This window comes from Rhinatrema bivittatum, chromosome 3, assembly GCF_901001135.1.
Source record: "Rhinatrema bivittatum chromosome 3, aRhiBiv1.1, whole genome shotgun sequence".
NCBI lineage: Eukaryota > Metazoa > Chordata > Amphibia > Gymnophiona > Rhinatrematidae > Rhinatrema > Rhinatrema bivittatum.
Window position 1 is genome coordinate 517,060,280 of NC_042617.1, and position 26,313 is coordinate 517,086,592.

The window sequence follows — 26,313 nt, forward strand, 5'->3', positions numbered from 1 at the left end:
GGCAGACGTCTGTCCAGATACCTGGAGATGTTGGAACCCGTACGAAAAACGGACCACCTTTTCGTCCTTCTCAGTGGGAAGAGACAAGGGGAAGCGGCCTCGCGGGCAACCATAGCCCGCTGGATCAAGGAAGTCATTAAGGCAGCCTACGTAGAAGCAGGCAAACCACCGCCGCTACAGGTCAAGGCCCATTCTACCAGAGCCCAGGCAGTATCCTGGGCAGAAACCAGAATGCTGTCACCTGCCGAGATTTGCAAGGCGGCGACATGGTCCTCCATCCACACCTTCTCCAGATTTTACCGCCTGGATGTTCAGGCTCGGGGGGACACGGCATTTGCAAGGGCAGTACTAAGTGGGTCACGGGCAGCCTCCTACCCGGTTTGGGAGTAGCTTTTATACATCCCATTGGTCCTGAGTCCATCTGCTACACGCTAGGAAATGGAGAAATTACTTACCCGATAATTTCATTTTCCTTAGTGTAGACAGATGGACTCAACATCCCACCCTTGGCTGCTGTTACACATGGAATTCGAATGATCAAGGGTAAGCCATGTTTTCAGTCACTGAGGATTTCCACCCTGCCGGGTGTCGACGCTTCTGGTTGAGTACACTGGCGGTCTCCAGCTATAGTCAATCCAACCAGTTCAAGTTAATCAAGTTAACCAAGTTATAAAGTTTAACCAAGTTATGAAGTTATCCAAGTTATTCAAATTAGTCGGTCACACATATATCCACAATGCTTTTCGAGGAGAATACTGAAGAGCTGCACTTCCTGCAGGGGTATATGTACTAGGGGCTGACGTCAGATTGAAATCTGATCCGACTCCAACTGCTATCAGGAGTACACTATACCCATTGGTCCTGAGTCCATCTGTCTACACTAAGGAAAACGAAATTATCAGGTAAGTAATTTCTCCATTAGGAATTATTAGGAAGGGAATCGCAAATAAAACAGAGGATGTCATAATGCCTCTGTACTGCTCAATAGTTAGATTGCATCTTCAATACTGTGTGCACTTCTAGTTGCCGCATCTCAAAAAAGATATAGTTACACTGGAGAAAGTACAGAGAAAAGCGACAAAAATGTAAAAGGGATGGAAAGGCTAAAGAGGTTAGAGTTATTCAGCTTGGAGAAGAGATGGCTGAGAGGGGATATGATAGAGGTCTACAAAATCATGAAAGGACTTGAACAGGTAAATGTGAAATGGTTATTTACTCTTGGATAATACAAGAACTAGGGGATACTCCATGAAGTTAGCAATAGCACATTTAAAACAAATCATAGAAAGTTTTTTCACTCCATGCACAATAAAGCTCTGGAATTTGTTGCCAGAGGTTGTAGTTAAGGCAACTAGTGTTGCTGGGTTTAAAAAAGGTTTGGATAAATTCCTGGAGAAGTCCATAAACTGCTATTAATCAATAGGGAGTAGCCACAGCTTGTTGTCGGCATTAGTAGCATGGGATCTATTTAATGTATGGGGATTTGCCAGGTACTTGTGGCTTGGATTGGCCACTGTTGAAGCCAGGATACTGGGCTTCGTGGATTCTTGTTGTGACCCAATATGACACATCCTGTGTTCTTATGTTATGTTTTTTGACCCCGTAACACCTTGGTCTCTTCAGCTCTCCACCTGAAAGATTGATGCCCCAAAATGACTTGTTGCCAATGGTCAGACAGAAACAATTGAAACCATCTCAAAATCTGAGGATCCTTACCCACAGCATCTAATTGACCCAGTTGCAAAGCATGATTCAAAGTATGAAATGCTGACAAAATCTCTAGGCAGAGATGGAACTGGATTACCTCCGTTGAGATGACTTCGCAAGAAATCTAGCAAAGAAACTAACAAGGTCCCTCTAAGGTGTCTGCATGTGCACACACACAGACTCTGGACCCCATTCACACAGCAGAGCATTGTGAACACAAGCTCCTCTCCTGGGGGCTGAAAAACAGAAAAGGCCCACTTGGCAGCTGAAGAAGAGAGAAGACCCTATGGGCCACAGGCAGCGGTGAAGGAGGGCCCCGTGTGTTGCTGGTGGAGCTCAAGCTGCCGGCCACAAAGAAGGGATGGCCTTATGTACCATTTGTGCAGCCCAATCCACCAGTAGCAAAGAAGAGACAGCTGCTGGCCGCAGGAAAAAACGAGAGACCCTGGCTGAGTTTATGCAGCCCTCAGCAAAGAAAGGGAGAGGCAACACATGTGAGTGAGGTAGAGGGGGGAGAGTGTTTCTGAGAGAGCATGTGTATATATATTGGAGAAAGTACATACATGTGTGAGTATGTGTAGGTGAGAGAGCGTATGTTGTATGTGTCTGGAAGAGCATGTATGTGAGCGCATATGTGATAACATCTGTGTATGTGTGAAAAAATGTGAGCATCTGTGCGAAAGAGCATGTGAGTATCTGTTTGTGAAAGTGTATGTGTGAAAGTATCTGTGTATAAGAGCATCTATGTGTGTATGAAAAAGCACGTGTGTGAGAGAGCATGAATGTGTGTGTATATATGAGAGGAGAAAGTCCCCCCACACTAATCCACAGCAATCTCAAGATAACGGGAAATCAAAAGTTCCCAGATGTTGAAAGCTTGGATTTTTAAAGTCCTTATTAGTTTTAATTATTGGGTATTTTTTGATGTCTGCTATTTTGAAATATTTTATTGCTTGGAAAATTTTAAAAAAAAAGAAAGTATATGACTTTAATTATTGTTCTATTCATCAGCAGTTTTGAAATATTTATTCTTTTATTAATATGGTTTTGCTATTAGAATTGATGCTTTATGTTTCTTGATTTTATTGTTTTATGAGGAATGGTAATATTTCTATTTTTCCATTGTTACACTGTAGACAGAGTCTGGCTTCTTGGGGTTTCCATTACAGCTTTTGTCTGCATATCACTGGCTCTAATTTGTGATCCTTTATTCTGTATTTGAGGGTCTGCCTCTGTTCTGTGCATGTGACCAAAGTGAGAGATTCTGCTGGAGTATAGTGTCTGTATAGGGATCTATAGCAATCTGGTTTATTTCATTCCTCCATTAGGTAATGTATTGGTATTTTGGGACCCAAAGTAATATTTATAGTGCTGCTTTTTCATAGGTAGAGTTGGGTTTTTTTAGTCCTTTTTATTTATTACTGTTACACTATGATAGGTTTGCTATATAGATTTTGAGTGTCTTTAATATGGGGTTTTGTTACTTCATGGTGTGTCTAGCCATATAGAAATAGTTGAATTTTTTTTTTGGTTTTTATTGCATTTTAACAAAATTACAAAGCATAATATCTTTGTACAGAAAATAGAAACAAAATTTAAGGTAATAGTCACATTAGAAATAAATATTAATATTCAGACCACAAATCTTTCTATTAGGGGGGAGCAAAAAAAAAAAGGAGCCAACAGAAGATAAATTAAATTAGGAAATGCCATAATTTGTGAATTTTACCCTTACTCTAGTCTAAATAATAGAACTCTCAATGGATGAAGAGGTGGGCAACAACCTTCTACGAGAATCCAAGAACAATTTAAGTGGTTCAGGAATAAAAAAATATATAAATGTCATTGTTAAACTTAATAATACATTTGCACGGATATCTTAACTGGAAGGAGGTGCCTAAAAATTGTGTTTCCTAGCGTAGGGCCAGAAAACCTTTTCTTCTCTCTTGTGTGGCTTTAGCCAGATCTGGAAAAATCTGGACAAACTGGCCTATGAAATTAGCTCCCATATACTGGAAACAGCTTTGCATAACCAAACCTAGATCTTGTTCATAAATAAATGAAGCCAACAGAGTTGCTCTCTCAAAAATCTCTTTAGTAGAAGGCTCTAGGAATTCCATTAAGTTCCCCAAGTCCAGTTGTTGATATGCCACATTCTTTCTTGTACATGAGAATGGAAGGAAATACATCTTATTAAAAGAAGGGATATTATCCAGGGGAATATGTAATATTCCTACAGTACCTACCTGAATGTAATCCACTTTGAAGCGCTGAAAGAAAATGTGCGAAAAGTGGAATATAAAAAATCTAAATAAATAACATTTCAATCATATATCTCCGAAGGGTAACACATGGCTGTTCACCAACTATCCTAGGAAAATTCAAAAATCTTAAATTAAGATGTCTTAAACGATTTTCAACTAATTCTACTTTCCTCTTTAAAGCGATGCGATCCTGGACTATAGATGACTGTACATTCTGCACATCTTTGACTTGATTTTCTAGGTTCTGGATCCTGTTTGAGTGGTCCAAAAGTTGGAAGTTATGTTCCTGTGTCAGGATTTCCAATTTAGACGAAATTTCAAATATCTGAGGAACAACCTTGCAAGGCTAGATTCTGGTGAGCCATCTGTTCCCAGAGAGAGTCTAATGTAACCACAGCGGGCTTAGGGGGTGAAACTTGTAAAGGCAATTGTTCCAAATTCAAAACTGAAGCCATAGATGTCGGAACATTGATTGTGGAAGTCAAAATGGTCTCACCTCCATCGGGAGAAGCTGACTTCAAAGTAACTGTAGATGCCGACGCTGTCTCATTCCCTTGCCTCGATATTGCTCCTCGAGCCATTCCACCCATGGCTGCTCCCTCTGTAGTTTGCTCTGAGATTTCCATTCTCGGGTCCACTAGCGCCGATTCCAGAGGAAGGCGTGAAGAAATCGCTTGTGGATTTCTTAGCACAGGAGGGCTCAGAGAAAACTCATCAAACGAGACGGAGGCTCCTTTACAGAACCCATCAGTGGGGGACCGGCACCTCTGACACAGGGTAAATTGTAGTGCATTCGTGGATAGTACGCTGTCCCAAGGGAAGGGGGGTATCGAGGGAAATACCCACACTTTCCCCTTACGTTTAGGAGGCATGTTGAAGTCTGTTCAGAAAAAGGGAGGAAACCTTCTGGGGCGAGCTGAAAAGCACCACGCACAAGCCGACATCTTGACTTCTCCCCCCCAGAAATAGTTGAATTTTGCAGCCATAGTAAAGTATGACTTATCCTATTCTTGCTTCATGATGATATAAGTAATGGAGACTTATTTTTATTAAAACAGTTAAATAAAACATTTGAAATCTGATATTTTTTGCACTATTTATGCTCAGGCACTCTTGACTCGTAGTGCAAAACTTTTAGTTCAGCTTATAAAAAGTTGCACAAAAGAAAATGTTTGTACACGTAGCCTGTCAAAAATTAGAGGGAACATTTGTCTTGGTGCTGTCTTTCTGGCAAAAATCCAACTGGAACTAGTACAAGACCTCAAATTTGTTTAAAAAAAAGAAAATCCAGAACTTGATCCAAACCAGCCTGCTCAATAAATATACTCAGAAAAGGGATGTATAAAATGAGATAGTAACTAGGAGGGCTCAAAAGATCTAAAAAGGGCTAACAACCACCCTTTTCAATACAGATGGCATAATGTTGTCATTAGGGAGTGATTGACAAAGCTAATACTATTCCCTGCACTCTTACTTCTACCTTAATCAGATTAGCAAGACTAGGATCTAACACACACCCAGAAGTATTCATAGCCACAAACAGATTACAGACTTGAGAAGCAAAACCTAGGGGTGTGTAGGTCAAATAGTTTTTGTTAAATATCATTGAAGGGAGATTCTTTTCTGAATTTTGTAGGATTTTTTTTTTGTTTCAGCAAATAATGTGTGCGCTATTTAGAAAAAACCTGAGGACCTCTCTTTCATTATTCAAATGGTCTGTGCTATTGCCTGATAGTGTGTGCCTTTTCTGAATAGTTCACACTGAATCAAACCTATTCACATGGGATCAGTGGGTTCTGGAGGTAATACGAGAAGGAAATGCACTGAAATTTCACAGTGTTCCTCGGGATGTGTTCATGGTGTCTCCCCACCACTCCATGCAAAAGAAGCAGACAGTGGAGTCTACTCTGTCAAGGCTCCTCAGTCTAAGGGCTGTGGTTCCAATACCCACAACTCTAGAAAATACGATTTTCCGTTTATTTCATTGTGCCCAAGAAGGACTCCCTCATCCCATCCTGGATCTCAAAGGGGTCAACTGTCATTTGCAGGTGACTCGTTTTTGCATGGAAACTTTGCACTCTGTGATAATGTCCATGCAATTGGGGGAATTTCTGACCTCCTCGTATCTGTCCAAGGAGTACTCCATATTCCTATCCGATTAGAGCACCAATGTTTTCTGCTTTTCAGAGTGTTGGGGTGCCATTATCGGTTTCAGGCATTGCCTTTTGGTCTGGCCACCGCACCCAGAATTTTTCCCAGGGGTATGGTGGTGGTGGGTGACAGCAGAGTTGAGAAAGATGGGATTCTAGTTCATCTGTATTTAGAAAGCTGGCTGATTCAGGCCAAGTCTTTGAAAGAGAACAGACTGGTGACCCGAAAGGTGATCTCCCTGTTGCAATAACTCGGTTAGGTGGTGAACCAAGCCAAGAGCAGTCTTCAGCCATCTCAGTCATTGTGCGATTGGTATGACATGAAGCAGGGCAAAGTTTTCTTGCCAGAAGCTCATATTCAGAAGTTCATGATGCAGGTACATCTCTTGGTGAACCCTATACGCGCAAATGTGTGGGCCTATCTACAGGTACTCGGTTTGATGGCAGCAACCCTAGAAGTGGTGCCATGGACGAGGGCGCACATGATTCCTCTTCAGCACTTCCTGTTGTTTTGTTGGAACCTGTAGTTTCAGGATTACTCTATTCGACTCCACCTGCCAATGGAAGACTGCTCTCATCTCCGGTGGTGGTTGCAAGTGGATCATCTGCGAAAGGGAGTTTCCCTGACCTCTCCAGACTGGTTGGCACTCATGACAGATGAGAGCCTCCAGGGTTGGGGAGCTCACTGTCAGGAACTATTGGCGCAAAGGCGCTTGCATTCAGAGGAGTCTCTCTGGAGCATCAGTCGGCTGAAAGCCTGTGTGATCCAATTGGCATGCTTTCAGTTCAGCTGCAGGCTCAAGCGGTCCAGGTAATGTCTGACAATGTAATGACGGTGGCTTACATGAATCGGTAGGGAGGAATCAAGAGCCATCAAGTGTCACAAGAAATAGATCAACCTATAGAATGGGTGAAAGTGAATCTTCAAGAGATCTCTGCCTCGCATATTGCAGGAAAAGACAATGTAAGATCAGACTTTCTCAGCAGGGAGAGTCTGGACCCAGGAGAATGGGTATTGTCAGATGAGGGATTCCAGCTTGAAAGTGGATCCTGGGGCCTTCCATTTCTGGACCTACTGGTGACTTCTTGCAATGCAAAGGTTCCACGATTCTTCAGTCACAGGAGAGATCTGAAGTCCTTGGATATCTATGCTCTGCTCTCGTGCAGGTCTGACTGGAGGAGAAGCTGCCATGAGACTTTCCTCCATGGTCCATGTTGGGCAGAATAGTTCGGAGGGTCGAAGAGCACATGGGGATGATGCTTTCGGTGGCACTGGATTGGTCCTGGAGACCATGGTATGCAGATCTGCAAAGACACCTGGTAGACTCCCCTTTCATCTTCCGGCACATAGAAATCTATTGCAGCAGGGACCTGTCCTTCATGAAGATCCGATTTTGTTTTATCTTTCGGTATGGCCCTTTAGAGGGCTCGCTTTTTGAAGCATGCATATTCTACTTTGCTGATTGCCACCTTGCTACGAGCATGAAAGTTATCCACTTCCTTAGCCTATGTAAGGGTTTGGAAAGTGTTTGAGGTTTGGTGTGAGGATCAAGGAGTGTTTCCTTGTTCAGTTAGGAGTTGCTCATTTTGGAATTTTTGCAGGATGGGATGAATAAAGGGTTGGCCCTTAATTCCTTGAAGGTACAGGTAGTGGCACTTGCCTGTTTCAAGGGTCAGGTGAATGGTGAATCCTTATCTCATCCTGATGTGGCCATTTCTTGAGAAGAGTGAAAAATCTCCGTCCTCCCTTGCTGTTACTGGTAGCCTTGAAGAGTCTTAATCTGGTTTTGGACTTTTTGGCTGGTCCTATGTTTCGACCGATGCGCTCCCTTTCCTTGCACTTACTGACCTTGAAAACTGTATTTCTGGTGGCGCTATGTTCTGCGTGTCAAATTTCCGAACTGTAGGCCTTGTCTTGTCGGGAACCGTTCTTTCTGGTGATTCCAAGAGCGATTCAACTACGTAATCTTCCTTCCTTCTTGCCTAAAATGGTCTCAGATTTTTACTTGAATCAGTCCATTTCCTTGCCATCTCTGGATAAGGAAAGAGATGTGGAGGAATATCGCCCATTGCGTCCCTTGGTATCTGGAGGTTTCTAAGCCTTTCTGAAATACGGATCGCTTGTTTGTCCTTCATGGTGAAGTAGACAGGGCAAGCCGGCTTTGCGGGCTACAATAGCTCACTGGATTAAGGAACTAGTCATGGCTGCATATGTGGCCGCTGAAAAGCCGTTGCCTACTCAGGTTAGGGCTCATTCCCCCAGAGCTCAGGCAGTGTCATGCACTGAGGTTAGATTGTTGTCTCCTGCTGACATTTGCCGAGCTGTGATGTATTCCTTCCTCCTTACACACCTTTTCCAGGTATTATCGTCTGGATGTGCAGGCCCAGGAAGATGCAGCCTTTTCACGTGCGGTTTTGACTGGACCGTGGGCAACCTCCCACCCTATTCGGGAGTAGCTTTAGTATATCCTACTGGTCCTGAACCCATCTGTCTAGGTGCTAGGAAAAGAGAAATTACTATTTACCTGATAATTTCCTTTTCCTTAATCTAGAAAGATGGGTTCAGCTTCTTGCCCTTGGCTACCGTATGCTTGTGTTATGGTCGTCCTGTGTGGCTACGTATTCCAGGGGTTACTGGTAAGTGTTACTCCAGTCCCTAGATTATTGTTAATATATTTCTTGTCTGAGCTCAGTGTTTCATGTTGGCTGAATATTGAAATGGTTATCTGTTTTTAATCAAGTTTTTGCTAGTCTGTTTTTGAAGAGAATATTTGTAGGCTGATGTCAGTCAGGAGTATATATACTGCGACTGTGCATAACCCACTGGACCTTTACCCATCTGTCTAAATTAAGGAAAAAGAAATTATAAGGTAAGTAGTAATTTCTCATTTTCTGCTCATAACCCCTTTGAAAATGTACTCAATAATTTACAAATAGTGCACATTATTCAGAAACAATTTTTCCAGCCAAATCCATAAATAGTGTTGCTTTGTTGGAATATTACGTTATTGGCTGTATTCCAAGGATAAATTCAAGCATATTCAACTATCAATTCTACAATAGTTTGGTATTTTTTACCTTTTTTTGCTTATTGCACTAAAAATTAAAGAAAAAAACAAAATTTTGTTTGTCATTATTGTTGCATTTGCTTTTGTTTATTTACAAATTTATATACAGTCAACATCGGAGCTTAAGGCAGTATACAATAAAACATAAGAATCAAAAGTAAAAAAAAAATACAATACTAAAACAAAAATAGCAATGTTTTAACTAAGAGTTTATTTAAAAAGAAATAGAAAAAATGTGGACATTATTTGTTTCAAACAAAAACGCGTCCCTAAGAGAAACTGAACAAAATTTCTTCCAGTACTCATGTATCCCTACAATTGGGGAAGCATTCCTAACTAAATCACCATTGAAAGAGCCACAGAGCCTCTTAACCTTAAAAGAAAATTGGTTAATCCAGGCTTCACAACTAGGAGAGGAAGAATTCAGTTTTTAGAATGTGGTTCAACAAGATTTTTCATTGTTTCAAATAACTCTCAAGGCTGAGTCAGTGAGGAACTAATCTTTTGGTTGTACAAAAAAATCCTTGTTAGTAATATCTAAAGAATGCTATTATTATGCAGGGTCTGCTGATAGGCCTCCTTGTCAGAGAGTACTCTAGGTTTTTCTCCATCTCTGCTCCAAGCAATGTAATGCCTTTTTTAGAATTAAAACAGCTGAAATCCAAGGCACCTGATGCTTCTCAATAATGGATTTTTTTTTTTTTTTAAGCAGAGCTACAGGAAAGGAATCAACCAACATAAAATCTCCAAACAGGTTGTCCTTCAGCTGAAGCCATACAGCATCAAACTCTGTGTATTAATACCCACCCCCACAACTAAATTACCTAAAGCTTTTGTAACCACTGCAACAGAAGGAGTACTGCCCAATCACTGAAATCTAATCAGCTTATATTCGGATCATGGTATCAACATAATTGAGAAACTTGAAAATATATCTGAAAAACATAAAGAATCTATGTTAAAATAAGATCCAATGTATGTCCACTTTGAGTTGGACTAGAAATTAGTTGCTTAAAATCCAATAATCACATCCAATTCCAACAATCATGATTCAGAAATAAACACATTATCAAAATAGTATATGTTAATAAATAAATAATTGGTATTTTATTGTGCACAGAAAGGGCATTAATTATGCCCAAGGAGATCTTATTTTCTCAGAAAACAAGCAGGATGGCACTCCTCACAAGTAGAATGATATCCGATGGAGCCCAGCATGCAACTTTTATCTCAAAGTTTCTATGAGTATGTCCCAGTGGAGCATGCTGTACTGCCACACATCCATGATGGGGTCCCTTCAGTCCAATCTTTTTCGCAGAGTTCACTGGTCACGGATCATTACACCCATCCTGCATTGGGATCCTTTGATATCTTGTCCAGGCAGGAATCACTTATTGTAGGGTCCCACGATCTTTATTCTGCCTTTTAGTTCTCCTTAGGTTTTTTGGTTGTTTTCTTAAATTTTGATTCTTTTTCAGACATTCATGTGGTACACCGAGGTGCCATCGACCGCATATTGATCATAGTCTTGATTTCATGTTGCTGATTTTTCATTCAGTTTTCTAATGGAAATATCTTCCAGTTGCTTCAAGAGGTGGCCCTGTACAACAGGCTCATATCTATCACAGATCCCCATGATAGATGTGTCCTGCGCCTGTGGACCAACCACGACATTTAGGGTTGGCGACTGTGCTACCATGACCCCTAGGGGACGTAGGTCCCAGCATGACCCAATAGAAAAGCACTTTGGAAATCGCAAATCCAGCCCATCAATATTTGCATCGGAATTATCGACACTGATGGACCCAGTAGCTGCATAGGATGCTGGCAGTACATCGGCATTGAAAAGATATCATACGCCCCTCAACATGGATCACTGGAAAGGACCGGGGTAACAAATTGACTATCTCCTCCCACCCAAAGAAGGCTAGGGTTCAGCCTCTTTGGTTCCGACATTGAGTTTTGAAGTTGTGACGAGTGAAGGCCAAGAAGCATTGGCATATGTTTCCATTCATGCATGATGCTGGAAGTAGGAATGCTATGACTGTGGTCATGAAATCTTTGAATTGTTTCCATGGCAAGGAGAATTCATCCTCCTTGAATTCCTGGGAATCGCAGAAATCTACACAGGTCCAGCTGTCTACCATCAATACACCTCAGGCTTCCTAGGAAGCTGTAGCTAACCCTCCTGCCTCCCAGCAGGTGTTGACATCCTGTTGAGGAGACGTTAGACAGGAAGATTAATCAGACTTTGGATAAGGCAATGCAAAGCATTGGTACACCGCCATTAAAGCATTAATGTTGATGCAGACAGATATCCATCCAATACTGGAGTCCTTACAGCCTCCCGGTGAATTGATACTGATATCTGTTCCTGGAGGGGAATAGACTTCGATATCCACTGCACCGATGGTGATTTGCAACCCATCTTGGAGAGGGGGAACTTATCTAAGGCACAGGAGTTCCTCTAGGTCTAGACCCCAACAGACAAGTTGTTGTCTGTTGGGGTCTAGACCTAGCAGGAACTAGCAGACAAGCCTTTCTGAGGCTTGTCTGCTAGTTGGGTGAGTTCTGTGTTCTCACCTCCAGCTTACTAATTGGGCTCAGACTCAGAATATACCTGGCGGTATGGTTATGGATCTGGAGATTTATCTGATAAAGAGACATCAACAGGTCTTCCCTGTGACCTCTGTCAACAATTATTTAAGCTTCTCATGCTGTCCCTCCCTCCCCCCCCCCCTGCTAAAACTATATCTGTTACACTACTCTGTTAAGATTTTGTTCACTCGCAAATCCTGTAACACTCTTTTGCCTTCCCAGATACTCAATCATTCTATGGACTCCGTTTCTAACCAAATCATGGTGTATATACCATTGAATCCCGTAAATAGTTTCTCAGTTATCCAGGTTATCTTGTTATGGTTAGTTATTGTACACTTTGTTCCTGTTCTATGTAATGGCATTGCCAATTAGTTATAAGTTATATGTAAACCGATACGATGTGCAAACGGCTGTCGGTATATAAAATTCTCTAAATAAATAAATAATTAGATAAGGAAATTAAAATTTCTCAAGCTCATTTATTCAGAGAATGGCTGAAGCCATTCCATTACTTTGCAGAAGGAGGAGGCATCAGGGTTCAAAATGCTGAACATTCTACAGTTCGTGGAGCCCTCTGAGGAGATTGTGGCAGTTCTAGTGCAAGAAATCTTTGTTAGCCAGAAAAGTCAGAGTATCAGAGCGACAGAAAATTTAAAAACCACAGTTTTTCCAGCCATGTTAATAACTAGAGCTTTGTTGGAATATTAGTTTAAAAGCTGAATTCCAAGGGTAAATTCAAGCATATTCAACCATTAATTCTACAATAGTTTGGTATATTTTTACCTTTCTTCATTGCTTCTTTCTTTTCTCTTTTCTTTGTCTCTTTAAAGGGGACCTTTGAACTGGTACCGAAACATGGAGAAGAACTGGCAGTGGAACTGTACTGCAGCAGGCAGGAAGGTAAGATGCATTTAATATTTTCCAGCCTAGGAAATGAGCATTCATGCAATAAGTCTTGGGCAAGTAATGTACATGTATTAGTATCCCTCAAATTCAGTGTCACCAAAAGTGGTATTAAGTTCACAGAATGGCTATTTAATCTTAAGCAAAGCATTCCTATTTTGCAGGGAGTTGAATCAGCAATACAAATTCAATTAGTTGATCTAATTATTTCTCCTAGAACAAGCAGGGATGGTAGTCCTCTCACATGGGTGACGACATCAGATGGAGCCCGGCATGGAAAACTTATGTCAAAGTTTCTGAAACTTTGACTGAGCATACTGAGCATGCCCAGCATGCCCTGTTCCATGCATCCACACAGGGTCCCTCTTCAGTCTCTTTTTTTTTTCTCACAGAGCTTTCACCTCGCGGTAGAGTGAGCTTGTGGCTTTTTCTTAGAAATTTCCTTTGGAAACTTTTTTTTTTCACAGTTCTTTTCGGGTTTTCTTGTGAATCCATCAAACGCGTGTCCCTCTCGATTCCCTCTAGTTCCCCCCCAGTCAGGATTTTTGGCAGCTCAGTAAGTCTTATTTCGCTTCCATTTCCCCCCCCCCCCCGCCCCGGTGGCGGTACCTTGGTGCTGGCTGGTGTCGACCGCCTGCCGTCACAGTCTCTCGATTTTTCCCTTTTCTTTTCGTTTACCATGACCTCGTGTGGTGTCTGAGGATCACGTCCATCACAGATCCCCACGAGGTGTATGTCCTCTGGCTGGGGGCATTGCACAACATCCAGGGTTGCTGCACATGCACCCAGATGACCCCCAAGGGATGTCTCGCTTGGCTTGATGGAAAAATTATTTGGGTCAAAGGCCAAGGTATCGACATCGGTGGCATTTGCACCAATGGACCTGGAAGCCACACAGATGAACATCGAGCCATCAGCATCGGCAGATAGGGGTTCCGGGGACCCGCCTCTGTTAGTCTCTTTCAAGTTGAGGACATTAGATTAATCGTCACTGACCTCGGCACCAGGGGAAGACTGGGCTGAGCACCGAGAGAAGCCAAGGAAGCATCAGCACCGGTCGCCCTTCAGACCCGCCCTCTTCAGCCAGGAGGTCTGTGAGGCAGGGCCAGAGGAAGTCTTTCTACACCCAGAGGAAGTACTAATCTCTGGTCCCTCACTCCCATTCACAGAGAGTGAGCTCACGTGGCTGTCCCAGGCAACAGAGAGAGCTCCCAAGCCTCAGCCAGCTCCCCAGCCAAATCCTGGGATGGGGTTTTGACTGGATTGTAGGGAGTATAAGCCTGTACCAGAGGTGCTGGATCCCCGGTTGGGGGCAGGCTACGGTTCTTTGCAGATCGGTGGCCCAGTATAACCTCGGACCAGTGGGTTCTGTCAATTGCCCCTCAAGGGTACCAATTAAACCTATTGGGTTTCCCGCCAAATTGCCCCCCCCCCCCCTGTGCCCATTTGGAAGCCAATAGTGCATCAGGAGGTACTACTATGGGAGCTCTCTGCCCTCTTAATGGCCAGCGCAGTTGAGCCTACCCCACCAGAGCAAAGAGAGCAGGGATTCTACTCCCAGTATTTTCTGATTCCAAAGAGAACAGGGGAACTCTGTCCCATCCTAGACCTAAGGACCTTGAACAGATTTTTCAAAAAAGAAAAGTTCAATATGGTTTCCCTGGGCACCCTGAATCCCCTCCTGCAAAAAGGGGACTGGCTATGCTCCCTCGATTTAAAACATGCATACACTCACTTCGAGATCTTCCTGGATCACAGGAGGTATCTCAGAATTGTGGTGGGAAAACAGCACCTCCAGTTCAGTGTGTTGCCGTTTGGGCTAGCATCAGCCCCACATGTCTTCACAAAATGTCTGGCTGTGGTGGGGGTGCACCTCTGCAGACTGGGAGTGTATGTTTTCCTGTACTTGGACGATTGGCTGATCAAGGGCACCTCTCAGATAGGGGCAAGTCAGTCCTTGCACTCGACCATCCGGATGTTGGAGTCGCTAGGGTTTGCCATCAACTTCCCAAAGTCCCATCTCAGCCCATCACTTTGATTGGACTTCATAGGAGCCCTGCTAGACACAGCTCAGGCAAAAGCCTTCCTGCTGCGATCCAGGCGGTGACCTTGGTGACCGCCCGGATCAGTAATTCAACAGAGCCAGCAGGTTTCAGCTCTGCACATGTTGAAGCTGTTGCACCATATGGCCACAACTGTCCGTGTTACTCTCTTGGCATACCTAGACATGCGCAGAGCCCAATGGACCCTGAGGTTGCAGTGGCACCAGGCCACGCAGAGCCTCTGCTCGCATCCGAGTCACTCCACCTCTCCAGGTCTCTTTGTCCTGGTGGCGTGCTCTCTCGAATTTGGAATGGGAAATTATCTTTCCAAAATCCCCCTTCCCAAATTTTCCTAACCACGGATGCGTCCACCCTGGGGTGGGGAGCTCATGTAGAGTGGGGGGGGGGGGATAAAAGGAAGGGGGGATAAAGAGGGAAATAGCAGAAGGCAAGATCAAGGATGATGCTGGGCTAGAGCCAAAACCACCAGATGGATAGCTGGTGCCTTCACCGTCGAAAGGAGAGAGTGCCATGTGGTAAGAGCAGTCACTGTTAAGTCAAAGTTGGAGTGGCGAGTTTGAGGAGCATAATTGTGAATATATGTCCTGTATATACAATAAATTGTCCTGGCACTGTTGGCACCTAATGAGTGATGTAGTACCATGAGGGAGCTTCCATAAGCAAAGCTTTATTTATTTTTTGGTACCTTGAAATTGCTTAAGAACTCAAATACACACTGGTATTTTGAGAGTTCTTTTGTATATTAACCTTACAAGAAGGTTTTGGTGCCCCAAAAGTGCTTTGGCATCTTGAAATATTTCTTAGCGTTCAGACAGGTGGATCCAGAACTAGTGTGTTATGCACCTCTACCAGCAGATGGAAAAGGAACAAAGCTGAAGTCATGGTATATATACCCCTGCCCTGCATCAACCTGCCAGTATTTTCCATCTCCAGCTGGTGGTGGATGTGCATCTCTCTACTGGGGATTGTGTTGAAGTTTAATAGAAGGAGAAAGAAGGAAAGAAGTGTATAGCTCCATTCTCCTGTATGATACCTTATGGTCCCTCTCTGTCGAAATTTCCTGAAGTGATTTCGGTGGATTCTCCCTTAGTTGAGTACTTTGGTACGGTAGCTGCTTTTTCTGGTGTGGACTTGGCTGTAAAAAGAAATTAACAAAAAAAAGCTGAAAGGTGCATGAAGCAGAGTGCAGCGATGAAGGTACATGCCCCCTCCCTCCGCAGCCGTAGATCGACTCCATTCTTGGCTGGGATGGGCTGAGCTCAGGTAAAGTTTTTTTTTTTGGGGGGGGGGTTTTAGGGATTCTTCTCCCCTCCATTCTCTGTGCTTGGTGCACCAGTCTGATGTCTGTTCCTGCCCTTCAGGGGAGTTGGGGAACTCAGGCAACCTGGCGGGTTGAGCAATCTTTTGGGCTAGGCCCCATTCTGAGGCTCAGAATTTTGTTGCATCATAGGTTGCAGCAGTTTCGTGCGCTTTTCCACGACACATAAGTCTACCCTCTTTAGGATGTCTGTTTGTGCTGGACGTCCGGATGTGCGTCGTGCACCTAGCTGGGCGCTGAGTTGAGTGCATATGGCCGCACAGTTGTGCACTTAGGATGGCTTTTGGAGCACTTGGTAGTGAGCCTGAAAGCGCCTAGTTAGGCGAACAGTGATACACTTCAGACCACCTAAGAGTTGGACACACAAGAAATTGGGCATCCAGCTGATCAGGTATTTTGGACACCTAATTTTTGGGCGTCCAGTCTTTTTCAAGCAATGAGCTCAGCCAGGCGTGCACTCTTCTCAGAGTCAGTTTAGAGACTGTGATTTATTATGGCACCAATAGCAAAGAAGCCTAAGCGCCTTGCCATATTCAGCCATTTCAGCTTGGCATTCCCTCTAATTTGTGTGAGTGCTATTTGGAGGCTCAAGGAGACTTGTCTCCATCTGATTTTGCTAAGCCCGGTCCTTCCCAGCTTGTGGGAATAGGAAAAGAATCGCCAGAGATCTTGCCTGGAATTGGGACTCCCCTAACTAGTTCCTTAGCGGGAAAAGGTAGTTCAGGGAGCGTAGTACCAATGCTACCTAGTTTTGGCCTGGATACGTCTTCCTTGTCTCGGGAGGAATTTTTTCAAGGGCTACAGTCTTTTCTTCAGGCTCAGTCATTGGACCTAGTTAATAGCGACTCAGGATCGCAGTCTGCCGATCCCTACGTACCTGGTGTTGCGGGTAAGCGTCAAAGTCTATGCATGTCATGGGGCACTCTAATAGGGACCTGGACACAAAGATCTGCAACAGAGTGGACACGCTGGAAGGAGTGGAGAGAATGAGACAGGATTTAAGGAAGCTGGAAGAGTGGTCAAAGATATGGCAGCTGAGATTCAATGCCAAGAAGTGCAGAGTCATGCATATGGGGTGTGGAAATCCGAATGAACTGTATTCGATGGGGGGAGAAGGGCTGATGTGCATGAAGCAGGAGAGAGACTTTGGGGTGATAGTGTCTAATAATCTGAAGTCAGCGAAACAGTGTGACAAGGCGATAGCTAAAGCCAGAAGAATGCTGGGCTGCATAGAGAGAGGAATATCGAGTAAGAAAAGGGAAGTGATTATCCCCTTGTACAGGTCCTTGGTGAGGCCTCACCTGGAGTACTGTGTTCAGTTCTGGAGACCGTATCTCCAAAGAGACAGAGACAAGATGGAGGCGGTCCAGAGAAGGGCGACCAAAAAGGTGGAAGGTCTTCATCGAATGACTTATGAGGAGAGATTGAAGAATCTAAATTTTCCTAGCGTGTAGCTAGGAAATGGACTCAAAACAAGTGGGTATAGTGTGCTCGTGCTAGCAGTTGGAGACTGATCTGACGTCAGCACGGGGTACATATACCCCCGCAGGAAGTGCAGCAACTCAGTAATTTCCGTCTCCAAAGCAGTTTGGAGCTACCTCACGCTCGCTGAGCATTTTTCCAAATTCTAAAGACTAAACTTCATAGAAGAATCCTACCTGAAGACGAGCCCCGCGCTCCTGCGGTGATACCATTTGGTCCCTCCCCCAGTTGAGTTTCCTGAGGTGATTTCCGTGGTCCCTCGGAGGTAAGAGCCTCAGTCCGATGGCCGATTCGCAGCAGGGACCTAGCCCCCGAGTGAGAAGGGCTCGGGCGCGGCACAGAGGCAGGCTCGGTCCCGGTGTGGACTTGGCCCCCGAGCGAGACGAGTTCGGGCGTGGCCTAGAGACAGCGGGTGCACTTCCTCGAGCGCGGCGGTGACGGTAATCACCCTCTCCCCCCGCAGCCGGAGACCGCCCGGGTCGCAGCCGGGAAGCGCCGAAGACAAGGTAAGGCGTACATCTTTACTTTTGGGTCTCCGAGGAAGCGAGGATTAGCGGGGTCTGCCTACGGGGCAGCCCGCCAAGGAGGTCGCCATCTTACCTGCCTGCTCGCCATCACCATTTCCTGGTTTGTCACCTCGCTCTAGCGCTCGGGCCGGACTGAGCGCACGGGCGACGGTCGCATGTGTTGGGCGTCTGGAAATAATTGGGCGCATATTGGATAGAGGCGCACATCAAAGACACCTTGATAGGCGCACGTTGATGGGCACACGTTGCTTGATAGGCGCACGCTGCTAAGCGCAAGTTGTTAAGCGCACGTTTCCTGGCGTGTAGCCAGATGGACTCAGAACGAATGGGTATAGTATCCACGTGCTAGCAGTTGGAGATGGATCTGACGTCAGCACGGGTGTATATATACCCCCATAGGAAGTGTAGCAACTTAGTAATTTCCGTCTCCAAAGCAGTTTGGAGAGCCTGCACGCTCGCTGAGCTTGTTTTCCAAATCTACTTTCTATTTTCTACTTTCTACTTTCTTTCAACTACAACATCGAGCCCCGCACTCCTGCGGTGATACCCTAAGGTCCCTCCCCCAGTAGAGTTTCCTGGGGTGATTTCCGTGATCCCCCGGAGGTTTAAGTCCTCGGTCCGGTGGCCAAATCGCGGCAGGGACATAGCCCCCGGGCGAGGTTCGGGTGAGGCATACGAGGCGCCTCGGTCCCGGCGTGGACGAGGCAGCGGGTGCATATCCTCAAACGCGACGGTGAAGGTATTTCCCCTCTCCCCCCGCAGCCGGAGAACGCCCGGGTTCCAGCCGGGAAGCGCCGAGGATCAGGTAAGGCGTACACCTCTTATTTCTGGTCTCCGAGGAACAGAGGATCGGCGGCGTGGCACGCCGTGGAGGGCGCCATTTTGTGGGCCTTGTTCAGGTATTGAGCGCCCGTAATAGGCGCAGCTCTATTCCTCCTTGTGCATATATTGCCTTATTACTGAGAGCATATTGCATACCACTGAGCGTGTATTGCTAACCGCCTATTGCTGAGAGCCTATTGAATGCCATTGAGCGTGTATTGCTAACCGCTTATTGCTGAGAGCCTATTGAAAGCCATTGAGCGTGTTTTGCTAACCGCTTATTGCTGAGAGCCTATTGAAAGCCATTGAGCGTGTATTGCTAACCGCTTATTGCTGAGAGCCTATTGAATGCCATTGAGCGTGTATTGCTAACCGCTTATTGCTGAGAGCCTATTGAAAGCCATTGAGCGTGTATTGCTACCGCATATTGCTGAGAGCCTATTGCTTATCATTGAGCGTATATTGTGAGCCGCATTGGGCTAGGCGCCTGTGGGCAGTATTGGCCGCATATTGTTATTCTTGTTGAGCGCCTGTTGTATTAAGTGTATATTGCTGCCGCATATTATTAAGCGCCTGTTGTATTAAGCGCCTATTGCTGCCGCATATTCTCATTGTGCGCCTATTGTATTCAGAGTATATTGCTGCCGTATGTTATTGAGCGCCTGTTGTACTAAGCGCATATTGCTGCCGCATATTATTAAGCGTCTGTTGTATTAAGGCCTATTGCTGCCACATATTCTCATTGTGCACCTGTTGTATTCAGCGTATATTGCTGCCGCATATTATTGAGCGCCTGTTGTACTACGCGCATATTGCTGCCGCATATTATTATTGTGCGCCTGTTCTCTTAAGCGTATATTGTGGCCGCTTTTCATTCAGCGCATACTTTTCAATGGAACAGAACGCCTCAGCGTCTTCAGCGGGGGCGCTGCCTGCCTCCGGCATTAAAGCCCTCGGCCTCTGCTCTGCATGCCAGCTTCGAGCCACGCACAGTGAAGAGCCAGACTCCCTATGTGCCCAATGTGAGGAGGCCGTGGGACCCTCGGGCCAGGACCAGTCTCAGCCACGATTTGCTGACAGTTCCCCAGGGGCTACCCCGGATTTAGCGGGCAGTCTCGACCAAGCGGGAATCCCGGGGGATCTTGTACCCCGGCGATTAGAGGCTGCTTCAATTTCCTGGGTGGATCTCTTTAAGGGGATTCATGCCTTTGTACAGATGCAAACGGCTTCCCGTCCAGGCCCTACTGTTCCCGCTGTTCCTGTTGTTCCTGCGGTTTCTGCGGTTCCTGCGGTGACTGCGGCGGCTGCTGCGGCGGATCCTGTTCCTGGACCCTCACGCCCTTATCATGAGCGGGACCTCCCGCCGCTGGACAGCCCAGATCAGTCAGACCAGGAGTTTTCACCGGACGAGTCCGAACTCCCGGACGAGGGGGAACTTCCCCCAGGGATTGAGCCATATAGAACCATGAGGCGGTTCTTCCCTAAGGAGGATCTCTCCGACCTGGTGTCTCAGTGTCTGGCGGAGTTGGATATTACTGGTCCTAGCGCTACGGTACCCTCTGCGCAGAACCCCCTGCTGGAAGGTCTTCGTCCTACAGCCCGCCATTTTCCATTCTTGCAAGCAGCACAACAACTGATAGATTTAGAATGGGCGGCACCAGCGGCTTCCTTCAAAGGGGGCCGGGCCCTGACGGGCATGTACCCATTGGCACCGGCTATCCAGGACCTGCTGGCGTGCCCTTAGGTGGACGCCTTGATTAGCGCTGTGGTCAAGCGCACTACCATTCCAGTTGAAGGAGGGACGGCCCTCAAGGAGCCTCATGACCGGCGACTGGACGCCATTCTGAAACAGACCTTTGAGGTGGCAGCTCTCTTTGCGGATTGCAACCTGCTGCACAGTGGTGACGCGTGCATGTTTGTCACAGGTCAGGAACAACGCTCCAGCAGCTGACATGGAGTCCGCTCTCTCATTCCTCACGGATGCTGCATCAGATCTAGTCCGGACAACAGCCAAGGGGATCTCATCCTCCGTAGCCGCCAGGAGGCAGCTCTGGATCCGGAAATGGTCAGCTGATGCGCCTTCAAAGACACGCCTCACCAGATTGCCCTTTAAGGGCTCTTTCCTATTTGGCAGCGACCTTGATAAACTGGCCAGTACATGGGGCACCTCTCCAGTGCCTAGACTGCCGGAAGATCGGTTCCGAAGGAGCCAGCGCGCCTTTCCAAGGCCCTCTATGGGCAGGAGTTCACAGCGCTTCATTCCTTACAGGAGTCGCTATCAGGCGTCGCGTCCTCAGGCCAGGAATCAGTCCTTTCGGACCAAGCAGCGCAAGAGGGGAGATTGCCCGGGCTCAGGTCCCGGCCGCGCCTCACAATGAAATTCCGCCGATTCATCTGGGGGACGGAGCCATAGGGGGCAGGTTAACCCTCTTCTACCCCAGATGGGTCGAGATTACGTCGGACCAGTGGGTCCTCGCCATCATCCGAGAGGGGTATTATCTGGACTTTCATCATCTCCCTCCGGACAAGTTTGTGGAATCTTCATGTCCCATACACAAGAAGGCGGCATTGGAAGCTAACTTGGCGAGGCTCCTGTCCTTGAAAGCCATCATCCCAGTACCTGCCTGGGAAGTGAATTCTGGACACTATTCCATTTATTTCATGGTACCCAAGAAAGGGGGCACCTTTCGGCCTGTACTGGACCTCAAGTCAGTCAATCGATGCTTGCGGGTCCCGAGGTTTCGCATGGAAACTCTGCGCTCCGTCAAGACAGCAGTACAGCCAGGAGAATTCCTCACGGCATTGGACTTGTCAGAAGCCTACCTGCATATCCCGATCCATCCGGATCATCAGCGCTACCTACGCTTCAAGGTTCTGGGTCACCACTTCCAATTCCGGGCTCTGCCCTTCGGATTGGCCAAGTCACCGCGTGGTAGCAGCGGCTCTGACGGGAAGGAATTCTGGTCCATCCCTACCTAGACGACTGGCTGATCAGGGCGAAATCACGAGAGGAGAGCCATCTGACAACCGACAGAGTGATCGCCCTTCTGGAAAGCTTGGGCTGGGTAATCAACCTCAGCAAGAGTTGCCTACAGCCTTCCCAGTCACTGGAATACCTGGGAGTACAGTTCGACACGCAGGCAGACACAGTCAGTCTCACTACCAAGAGAAGGTTGAAACTTCAGACGCGTATCCAGTACTTGAAGGGAGCCAGTCGGCCCATAGCTTGGGATTATCTGCAGGTTCTTGGTCTCATGGCATCCACCCTGGAAGTATTACCTTGGGCAAGGGCCCATATGAGACCTCTACAACACTCCCTGCTCTCTCGCTGGAGCCCTCGTCTACGGAACTACTCCACGCACCTGCCTCTGCCTGCCAGAGTCCGGACACAGTTACGGTGGTGGCTGCAGTCCGACCACATGAGCAAGGGGTCGAGGATGTCCTCCCCCACGTGGACTCTGCTCACCACAGATGCCAGCCTGAGCGGCTGGGGAGCACACTGCGAAGGACTTACCACACAAGGGCGGTGGCACGGAGAAGAGTCAGCATGGAACATCAACCGTCTAGAGGCTCGAGCAGTCCGATTGGCATGCCTTCGATTTGCTCACAGACTGAAGAACAGAGCAGTCAGTGATGTCAGACAACGCCACCATGGTGGCATACATCAACCGTCAGGGCGGAACCAGAAGTCGACAAGTATCTCTGGAGATCGCCCCACTGATGGCTTGGGCAGAGGCGAATCTTCAGGACATCTCCGCCGTCCACATTGCCGGGAATGACAACACCACGGCAGACTTCCTCAGCAGAGAAAGTCTAAATCTGGGAGAGTGGCAGCTGTCACCCACAGCCTTCCAGATGATTGTGGATCACTGGGGGATTCCGGACATGGATTTACTGGCGGACAAGTCCAATGCTCAAGTACCCAGATACTTCAGCCTCAAGCGCGATCCGTTCTCCCACGGAATCGATGCCCTGGTTCAGCCATGGCCTCCAGGGACTCTGCTATACGCTTTTCCTCCGTGGCCTCTGCTGGGCGCCATCATCCACAAGATTCAGAAACACTGGGGCCTAGTTCTTCTAGTGGCACCAGACTGGCCAAGAAGACCCTGGTACGCAGACATGAGAAGACTACTGGCAGGGGAGCCCCTTCCCCTGCCTCCTCTCCGGGACCTTCTACGTCAAGGTCCCATCCTCCACGAGGATCCAGCTCAATTCTCTCTTACGGTCTGGCCATTGAAAGGGCTAGACTGAAGAAAAGAGGTTACTCGGAGCCCGTGATAGATACACTCCTCCGAGCTCGCAAGTTTTCCACATCCCTCACCTATGTAAGGATCTGGAGAGTATTTGAAGCATGGTGCGATACTCATGGCAGCAATCCACATGCGACCACAATTCCTATTGTTCTGGATTTCCTGCAGGATGGGCTTCAGAAGGGTCTCTCCCTCAGCTCCATCAAAGTGCAGGTGGCTGCACTGTCCTGCTATGGTCCCAGGAGGGATGGCAAGACCATTGCCAAACACCCAGATGTTTCTCGCTTCCTGAAAGGAGTCAAGCACATTCGTCCGCCACTGAAGTGGCCAGTGCCTTTGTGGAACCTCAACCTTGTTTTGGATTTCCTCGCGGGATCCACCTTCAGACCCCTTCGGGGTCTGTCTCTTCGTTCTCTAACCTTGAAGATGGTGTTCCTCTTGGCGGTGTGTTCAGCACGCCGCATCTCAGAGCTACAAGCACTGTCCTGCCGGGATCCCTTTTTGAGAATCACTCCAGAGGCTATCCATCTTCGCACGGTTCCCTCCTTTTTACCTAAAGTGGTCTCACAATTTCACCTTAACCAAACTATATCCTTGCCTACCACGGCGGGTTTGAAGAAATCTGAAGAAGGGCGTTTGCTACGCCATCTCGACTTAGGCAGACTGCTGCCCAGATATCTGGAAATGACACAAGAAGTACGAAAGACAGACCATCTGGGGGAAGTGGCCTCTCGGCCCACCATCGCCCGCTGGATTAAAGAAGTTATCAGAGCAGCTTACGTGGAGGCCGGGAAGTCTCCGCCTCTACAAGTCAAGGCTCATTCTACTAGAGCGCAAGCGGCATCTTGGGCAGAATCCAGGATGCTGTCGCCTGCAGAAATCTGTAAAGCGGCGACGTGGTCCTCCCTCCATACCTTCTCAAGGTTCTACCGTCTGGATGTCCAGGCCAGGGAGAACTCAGCATTTGCGAGGGCGGTACTACATGGTCCTCAGGCAGCCTCCCGCCCAGGCTGGGAGTAAAGCTTTTGTACATCCCATTTGTTCTGAGTCCATCTGGCTACACGCCAGGAAATGTTGAGATTACTTACCTGATAATCTCCTTTTCCTTAGTGTAGACAGATGGACTCAGCATCCCGCCCAGCTGCCTGTGTACATGGGTTTCACCGATTCAAGGTAAGCCATGTCATATGTTCCATAAGAGCGTACACTCTACCAGGTGTCAACGCCTTCCGGTTGGGAATGCTGGCGGTCTCCAGCTACTATCAATCGGTCAGGGGAATCCTGTTTCACTTTTCACTGAGCGTCAGTACACACATCCATAACAGCTTTTGCAAGGAAGATTACTAAGTTGCTACACTTCCTGTGGGGGTATATATATATACCCGTGCTGACGTTAGATCCATCTCCAACTGCTAGCACGCGGATACTATACCCATTCGTTCTGAGTCCATCTGTCTACACTAAGGAAAAGGAGATTATCAGGTAAGTAATCTCAAATTGTTAAGCGCACGTTGATAGGCGCACGTTGATTGATAGGTGCCCGTTCATAGGCGCACGTTGATGAGTGCAGGTTCATAGGCGCACGTTCCTAGCCGCATGCTCCTAGGTGCACGTTCATAAGTGCAGGTTGTTAAGCGCACATTGATAAGCGCACTTGGATAGGTACACATCTTCGCGCATATTATAAAGCGCATAGAGATAACAGACGCGATGGAGCGTATGAGAGCCCATGTGTCCGCAGAGCTGGCACCTCCAGAATCAGGCATAAGAGCTCTAGGCCTCTGCTCAGCATGCCACCTCAGAGCCACACAGAGCGAGGAAGCAGACTCCCTATGTGCCCAATGTGAGGAGGCCCTGGGTGTTCCAGGCCAGGGCTGGTCCCAGCCCAGCGTACTTGCCAGTTCCTCAGGGAACACCCCGGACCTAGCAGGCCACGGGGAGCAGCCAGGGAACCCCAGAGACCTGGTTCCTCTAAGGCTAGAACCTGCTTCGCTCTCCTGGGTGGAATTGTTCAAGGGGATTCACGCCTTTGTCCAGATGCAGTCTGATCCCCGAACGGACCCATACGTACCGGATGACCCTACCCCTGGACCCTCAAGACCTAGGCACGGCCACCCGCCACCCGGAAGCCCCACTTATGGGGATTCAGATTGCTCTGGGGAAGAAGACAAGCTCCCCGAGGAGGGAGAACTTCCCTCGGGGATAGAGCCGAATCGAACCATGAGACGCTTCTTTCTTAAAGAGGATCTCCCAGACCTGGTCTCTCAATGCCTGTCGGAGCTGGCTATCCCGGGCCACGGCACCCAGGGGAACCTAGAATGAACCCCCTGCTGGAAGGCCTTCGTCAAACGGCCCACCACTTCCCCCTCCTACAAGCAGCACAGCAGCTAATCGATCTCGAGTGGAATGCGCCGGAGGCCTCATTCAAAGGGGGTCGGGCCTTGTCTGGCATGTACCCCCTGGACCCGGCAACCAAGGAGCTGCTGGCGTGCCCCAAGGTAGACGCCATAGTTTGCGCAATTGTGAAGCGCACCACCATTCCGGTGGAGGGAGGGGCGGCCCTCAAGGATGCACATGACCAGCGCATGGACGCCATTCTGAAACAAGCCTTTGAGGTGGCAGCCATGTCCTTACGAATTGCGACCTGCTGCACCGTGGTGACATGTTCCTGTTTATCACAAGCCAGGAACAACACCCCGGGAGAAGAAATGGAATCAGCTCTCTCGTTCCTCACTGACGCTGCCTCCGACCTAGTCCGTACTGCAGCCAAGGGAGTGTCCTCCTCAGTGGCAGCCAGGAGACAGCTCTGGCTACGAAATTGGTCAGCCGACTCCTCCTCCAAGACGCGCCTTACGAGAATGCCCTTTAAGGGATCCCTCCTATTTGGCAGTGACCTCGAGAACCTGGCTAACAAATGGGGCGCCTCTCCATTGCCCCGTCTACCAGAAGACAAGTTCAGGAGGAACTGGCGCCCCTTTCCTAGGCCATCCAGAGGTAGAAGCTCTCAACGCTTCAACCCTTACAGGACTCGCTACCAGGCACCTTGTTCTCAGACCAGGAACAAGTCCTTTCGGACCAGGCACAGCAAGCGGGGAACCGGCTCTGGCTCGGGTCCTGGCCGCACCCCACAATGAGAATCAGCCAACCCACCTGGGGGG

The 26,313-nt window shown here is 47.5% G+C and overlaps 1 protein-coding gene across 1 annotated transcript in view; it reads left to right on the forward strand.

Moving 5' to 3' along the window:
- Nucleotides 1–26,313, forward strand: part of EPHX2 (epoxide hydrolase 2) — a 277,061-nt gene that overhangs the window by 221,631 nt on the left and 29,117 nt on the right. The window contains exon 16 of the mRNA XM_029596221.1: nt 12,621–12,690. Within this exon, the coding sequence (XP_029452081.1) occupies nt 12,621–12,690 (70 nt within the window). The remainder of the gene's footprint in view (nt 1–12,620; nt 12,691–26,313) is intronic.